Below are 7,869 nucleotides of genomic sequence, written 5' to 3' on the forward strand. Positions count from 1 at the left end.
ATGGGGCACTATTCCTCCCACTGACACCAGTGATGGGGCACTATTCCTCCCACTGACACCAGTGATGGGGCACTATTCCTCCCACTGACACCAATGATGGGACACCATTCCTCCCACTGACAGCAATGATGGGGCACCATTCCTCCCACTGACACCAGTGATGGGGCACCATTCCTCCCACTGACACCAGTGATGGGGCACCATTCCTCCCACTGACACCACTGATGGGGCACCATTCTTCCCACTGACACCACTGATGGGGCACCATTCCTCCCACTGACACCACTGATGGGGCACCATTCCTCCCACTGACACCAGTGATGGGGCACCATTCCTCCCACTGACACCACTGATGGGGCACCATTCCTCCCACTGACACCACTGATGGGGCACCATTCCTCCCACTGACACCACTGATGGGGCACCATTCCTCCCACTGACACCACTGATGGGGCACCATTCTTCCCACTGACATCAGTGATGGGGCAATATTCCTTCCACTGGCATCAATGATGGGACAATATTCCTTCCACTGGCATCAATAAAATGGCACTATATCCTCCACTAACACCAATGATGGGGCACTATTCCTCTCACTGACACCATTGATGGAACACTATTCCTTCCACTGACACCATTGATGGAACACTATTCCTTCCACTGACACCATTGATGGAACACTATTCCTTCCACTGACACCAGTGATGGGGCACTATTCCTTCCACTGACACCAGTGATGGGGCACTATTCCTCCCACTGACACCAACGATGGGGCAATATTCCTACCACTGACACCACTGATGGGGCACTATTCCTCCCACTGACACCAGTGATGGGGCACTATTCCTCCCACTGACACCAGTGATGGGGCACTATTCCTCCCACTGACACCAGTGATGGGGCACTATTCCTCCCACTGACACCAGTGATGGGGCACTATTCCTCCCACTGACACCAGTGATGGGGCACTATTCCTCCCACTGACACCAGTGATGGGGCACTATTCCTCCCACTGACACCAGTGATGGGACACTATTCCTTCCACTGACACCAGTGATGGGACACTATTCCTCCCACTGACGCCAATGAGGGGGAACTATTGATGGAGCACTATTCCTCCCACTGATACCAATGAGGGGGAACTATTGATGGAGCACTATTCCTCCCACTGATACCAACTATGGAACACTGTTCATCCCACTGATACCAACAATGGGGCACTATTCTTACCACTGACACCAATAATGTGGCACTATTGCTTTCAATGGCACCAACAATGAAGCCTGCCACTGACACCAACAAAGGGGGCACTTTCTTCACTTTGATACCAAAGATGGGTCACTGTCCGGCCCTGGTATATGTGAATCCTAAACTTGTAAAACAGCCCAGTCAGTTTAAAAGAGAAATGAAAGGCAAAACATTTGTGTATAGATATTAAAAAATTATTATAAAGACCTCTTCTTTAACTTGCATATTTCATTGGCTCTATGGAAAAAAGCCAATAGCTAGGAGTTCCAAAAAGGGAAAAGGTAGAGAAAGTAAGTGAGAGAGAAAAAAAGAAGGGAGAGCAAGGAAAGGAGGATGAATAGGAGGGGAAGGGAAGCAGAGTCAACCCTCTCCCGCCACAGGATACAGCAGAATAGGCTTCACTGGGAAGCAGCAGCTTGTTTAGGTAGGAGTCAGTATAAACAAAATAGTTCCGTGGTCTCCATGTTTCAGTGCAGGACTCTTCCGTGTTACACAGGGTGGCCATACGTTTCTCCATATCCTGGAGAACAGGATACTTTTTAACACAAGTACATGGTACAACAGACTCCGATTAGGAATATGAAATGTTGGGTAACATTTTTTTTTATGCAAGCACAGTCTGTATCACATAATTTCAAATATAATAATATTAAAGTGCAATGAAACCCACTGATTTAACAGACAGTAACATTCCAGACATGCCATGAATAACTATCACACTGAACTGTCAAGCCATTAAATTGCTAATGTCATAGCTGATCACATTTTTAGCACCATGGCATCTGTAGATCAAACATAGGCCAGGATGGCAGCTTCATTGGCTGTAAAAGATAGAATGGTTTAATACTGCTTTAACTGTTTCTTTAAAACAATTACATTCAAGGCATACCATTGATTATACCTTTCAGAGTTCCTTGTGCTCTTAAATGAACTGTCAAGCCATCAAATGTCAGGTGCATAGCTGATCACATGGGCATAGGGTTGCCACTTCATCCTTTAGTATCTACATTAAACTAGACTCAGAACCTGTGTAATGTGTTTGGTTATAAAGGGATGAGGTGGCAACCGTACATGTGCAGCACTATGGCTACTGCAGATCAAACAGAAGCACAGATGGCAGCTTCTTTGGCTGTAAAGGATAGAAGTGCTTTAGTTCTGCTTTAAATGGGTGATAATTGCAACTAATACTCCCATGTATGGTCCAAGCTGAGGGTAACTACATGTGATGCAGGATTGCTCTAGCCCTGCCATTTTATTCACCCATAATTGGTGGTGCTGTCAATACATACACACTTACAGAAACACCCTATAAGCTGTTGCTTATTCATAAAGAATTCATCTTTGTGGCTTAAAGAGTAGGAAGGTGTACAATAAACACGCACTGCTTCACCAGAGTTGATCCTGGTGGGAGGTGTCTGATCATCTATATTCTCAGTAAGGCAGGGCTTATTGGGTTTGCAATAGTTCTTTTTTTTTTTTTGCCCATTGAATTGCACTCAAAAACGGATACAATTTGCGCCACATATGTGTAAACCCAGAGATACACATATCAGCGCTGAGCGAACTATTGGCACTTTATAAATACTGTATAATAATAATAATCTCACAAGCACACACACAATACAGTACCTTTATGAATGGAACTAGGACTTTTTAAAAATCATTATTTTATCTACATTTAACGGTTTACCTGTCTTGTGTGCTTTAACAGGAGGACAGAATGGATTTAACATTCCCAGGGTGATTCCCTGCCCAGAGGTTACAGAGTACCTGGAAATGAGCCCCGAAGAGCTCCAGCGGGAAGACCCAAAGAGCATGCCAGCATATGCTCACCGGCTACTTTGTGATTCTTACATGTGTTTATACTATAGTCCTGACCTTAGCCTTTACAAATAACAGAGCAGTGACATTTGGTGACTGATTTATTAAAGGTTTCTAGCTTGATACCAGTCAGAATGTGATAGAAACATAGTAAATCAGTTATGTTTCATGTTAATATATTGTACATTGGTAGTAAATGTGTGCACTTTAGCTGCCTCTTGGTAGTACTGATAATTAGCAGTGTCCCACAGCAATATTTTTATAGGTCCCCTTATGTGCATTTTTAAAGGGGGGTTTCAGCATCACCAAGAAAGCCCTCTGGCAGCCTCTAAGCTGAATAAAGGCCCCTTGGAAACTCCTTATATAGGAATCCATAGTGTTAGTTTTCCAGCAAATATCCATTTTAACGTATTGGTTAAAGATTTACTGGAAAGTTTGTTTTTATGTAGCTTAAAGTAGATGCAAATCCTAAATGAATGACATTTAGGGGTGGATTTACTAAAGGCAAATAGATGGTTCAGTTTGCAAGTGCACTTGCTCCAGAACTTACAAAATGAGGGGAGCTCTGCTAACATCCATTATCCAATCATGTGTAGGCAAAAATGCTGTTTCTTTTCCTTGCATGTGATTTGGTATTCTTTGCAGAGTGATGCCTCGTCTCATTTTCTAAGCTCTGGAGCAACTGCACTTGCAGAGTGCATGGTCGATTTGTCTTTAATTAATCCCCCCTTGGTCTGCTAAAGCCACCTTTATCATAAAATCATGGCACTTTGTAAAATAAAATCCTTATCTTCACCCTTTTCATCTTAGTGCTGTTGGTCTCCTGCAGCCTTTTTGCAGATAATTCCTGTCTACCTGCATGTGCTGCAGGCAGCGCTGCTGCTAGAAATCACAGGGCCCATACAGCCAACCTGACAGGGCCCTTCCCAGAAAGAAACAGTTTATTATAGTTTATGAATGAGCACAGTGAGCAATCGGTACCGATCCCTCATTGTGTTCATTCAGGAAAGGAAGGGCCTGGTACATGTGACATATTTAATGGACCCTTCCCCTGCTCTCCATCCTGAAGGATTCTATTGTGTGCTTGCAGCTGCCGTTGGGAGGGAGAGGAGGGAAGCCGGCAATACTGCAGGGGTGGGAACACACAGAGGGGGGTCCTGGGTAGCAGGAGCAAATATATGATGCACAGGGAGGGTGATGGGTACAGCCAGGGGGCAATTACTGGAACCGATCCCCTGTATGACTCTCTCTGCAGCAGCTGAAAGCCAGCGGGAGGGGGAGCAGAAGCTTTCAGCTGCTGCAAAGAAAGCCATTCATCGGTTCCAGTAATTGCCTCCTCCCGACCGCGCTGATCACTCTCCCTGCCCACATTTGATTCACACAGCTGCCTGGGCCCCGTACAGGAGGACTGGTGGTACCCCGTTATCCACAGCTTTGGCTGCAGGGATTGCTGCAAATCATTCCTCAGGGTGGGTATTGTGACAAAAGTGAACCATGCCTACTTAATGCGTGTCAAACAGCCACTTGTAGTCTCCATCAGAAACCTGTGTAATAGAGTGACCACCCTGGAGCACAATTGGGAGACAGGGACCTACCACTGCACCCCATAACAGGAAGTGCCTAAACAAGCATCTTCATGGCAGAATCTCCAGATGTTTTTAATAACAATGGAATTTCAAAATAAATTTTCAATATTTTGAAATGTACAGCTAACATGCTAAAGCATATTTTAGGCTTTCGGGGTTGAGTTTACATATACTGTAAATGTTAATTTCCAAAATAATGTTTCATGCAAATTTCATGTACAACAAATACACCCTTGATTGTGATACAGTATGTATATCACTGAATGTTATTAGCAACATCCAGATCTATGGGTGAAAATTAGTTGGACCAAAGCCAATATGGCTGTCATATGTACATAGGTACTTACAGTGTACAAATTTTATAAAAAATGTGTTTTGTTTTTTTAAACATTAGCACTCATCGATATAATTATTATCATTACTAACCACGTTCACGTATTTATGTTAAAAGAAAAACATAAGTTATGCCTTCCCTTGAAAGACAATCCTATCAGAAGAACAGTGGTACTTTAACCATTTGCCGCCCGGCCAATGGCCGTTTGGCGGCCGCAAAAATGCACTAGATTTCCGGGGTGGACGCCATTTGGCGTCCTCCCTCAAATGCGCAGTTTTCGCGCTTGCAGAGCCACGCAGCGGCGCGATCTGTCACCGGCCATGTACCTCGGACACAACCGATGACAGATCTGAGTACCGGCCCCCGTTGCCGGTACCATGTGACCTGCTGTGACCAATCACAGCAGGTCACATGACAGTTGTATACAATAGATGGCTTCATTCATGCCATCCATTGTATACTAGTGTCTAGCTGTGAATGGTCACAGCGATCACATGCACATGTCATGTGATTTAGCTGTGGCCAAATCACAGCTAAGCACAAAAAAAAAAAAAACCCTGAATGAATCGATGTCATTTAGGTAAATGCTTGCTCATAGCAAAGTAATTCTTTGCTATAAGCAAATTGTGTAAAAAAAGAAAATACTGATCACTTCCCCAAAGTAGTACAATGTTACTATGGTAACATTGTACTACACTGGTCATAGTGAATATGAAAAAATTTTTTTTAAAAATGTAATAAAAAATTTAAAATAATAAAAAAAAAGAAAAAAAAAATATTTTTTCATACTGTCACCAGTCAGTGTCCCTGATCATCGCCATGCCAGTTATATGATGACGCTGTACTGTACTGGTGACAATATGTAAAAAAAAATAGTGAAAATTTTTTTAATTTTTTAATTTTCTGAAAAATTATGACAAAAAATACAACTTCAAAAAACTCGCCATTCCTCTTATGAAGTACGTCGGACTGTCTACTTTACAAAAAGGGGTCATTTGGGGATATCTGTACTGTTCTGACATTCTTGGACCTCAAGAAATTAGATTGGCCGTCAGTACTTCAGGACTGATCAATATCCAGATCTATGTCATAGTTTGTGAACTCTATAACTTTCCTACAAACTAAAAAAATACATCCTGATTTGGGTTATTTTCACCAAAGACATGTAGCAGAATACATCTCGGCCTAAATTTATGAAGAACAATTATTTATTTGCAAACTTTTATACCAGAAACAAAGAAAAATGTTTTTTCTTCAAAATGTTTGGTCTTTTTTTGTTAATTTAGCAAAAAATAAAAACCCCAGCGGTGATTAAATACCACCAACAGAAAGCTCTAGTTGTGTGAAGAAAATGATAACATTTTAGTTTGGGTACAATGTTGTTTGACCGCGCAATTGTCATTCAAAGTGTGAGAGTGCTGAAACCTGAAAACTGGCCTGGGCAGGAAGGTGTAAAATTGCCCGGTATTGAATTGGTTAACAAAGCTAATGTTGCCTAATTCGTGCAATGGAGGTAGTATCTGCTACCAAGTACATGGTTTTATATTGTATACTTGTTATAAATAATAAGGGCTATTGAAGTTATTCATTGAGGGCCCTTTATAGCCACAGGTACTGTATGTGCTTATTAAAATGTGCACCCCAACATATACACCTGCCCCTCAACTAGAAAAGCTTTTAGCCCATGTCCTTATGTTGAGGGCTCACAAAAATGTATGAATACTTGTGAATGGGCCCTAAAACTGGAGAAAGAAGTAGGGACACTGAACTGAAGGTGTTGCATTCAATGACCAGAATATGTTATTTTTCTTAAAAAAAAAAGTGAAACCCTATAGACCTTTTCCTTTTCTTCTGGGGTGTGAACCACATTGTATTGCCAAGGATCCTATTTGGCATTGGTGCCCATAGCAGTTTAGCTAGGACCTTGTATAAATAATTGTTCACGATCAACTGATACAGCTCTGAAGTAAAGGTACATACCAATTGTACCTTGTTTGTATAATGCGCTTTCTGTCTGTGAGGATGATTTTTTTTTTCTCTGGTTAAAACATATTTTCCATGTACATAGTCTTCTCTGCTCCTGGGCTTTGAAACCAACAGGTTGATTTTGCAATAAATCTACCCTGATAGGAAATAACTCAGTGGATGACTTTGGGCCAGTTCCCATTCTTGTACATTCCTCATGTTTCCGACCAGTCTCCGAGCTTTGCACACCATACTTATTCATAGAATTCATTTCCTCATACTGGTATAATGCACTGTATGTATTGAGGATGCTTTCAGAATTAATCAATACAATGCCTGCCTTTATAAATAATAAAATATGAATTGGGTAGTGTTGAAGTACAGCTTGGAATTATATGAACAACATAACATAAATGTATCCTATAACAGTGGTGCAAATATTTCATATATGAACACGCTGCACAGTTCTTGCAACTAGATTGTTAATAAAGGAACAGATCTCAAACGGTTTGGTTTACTAGTTGTGGATACATATCCTGTAAGTGCTACACTGATGGCTCAAGGATACATATGGCCCTACTAGCCTCTCTGCCTTTAGGCAGGTATTTTTTTGTTAGCTGACTTTTCAGTAAGGAGGTCAATGTAATATCTAGTTATTAAAGTGGAACTTCACTCTCTCAATCAACATTTACTATTTTTAATCCTTATACTGCTACCATTCGTAAACAGACAGGAAAATATATCACATTTACTTGTTTTAAACTTTTTTTTTACATTTCTTCAATTACTTCCTAGGCAAATGATGTTATATATCTCAGCAGTCTTCAGAAGCGGAGGGAGAGTTTTCTGCTCGGCCAATGTCTGAGCTAAGGGCAGATGGATTCCAGGAAGTAAATGCTACATTAATCATCTGGC

General features: G+C 41.6%; 1 protein-coding gene across 1 annotated transcript in view; it reads left to right on the forward strand.

Annotated features, from left to right (window-relative positions):
- Positions 1-7,459, forward strand: part of LOC149454897 (ubiquitin carboxyl-terminal hydrolase CYLD-like) — a 61,595-nt gene extending 54,136 nt beyond the window's left edge. The window contains exon 15 of the mRNA XM_089687061.1: positions 2,960-7,459. Within this exon, the coding sequence (XP_089543187.1) occupies positions 2,960-3,144 (185 nt within the window). The 3' untranslated portion in view covers positions 3,145-7,459. The remainder of the gene's footprint in view (positions 1-2,959) is intronic.
- Positions 7,460-7,869: the final 410 nt, after the last annotated feature.

The sequence above is a fragment of the Staurois parvus genome, unplaced genomic scaffold (assembly GCF_062004578.1).
Source record: "Staurois parvus isolate SC_StPar_1 unplaced genomic scaffold, SC_StPar_1.0 ptg000415l, whole genome shotgun sequence".
NCBI lineage: Eukaryota > Metazoa > Chordata > Amphibia > Anura > Ranidae > Staurois > Staurois parvus.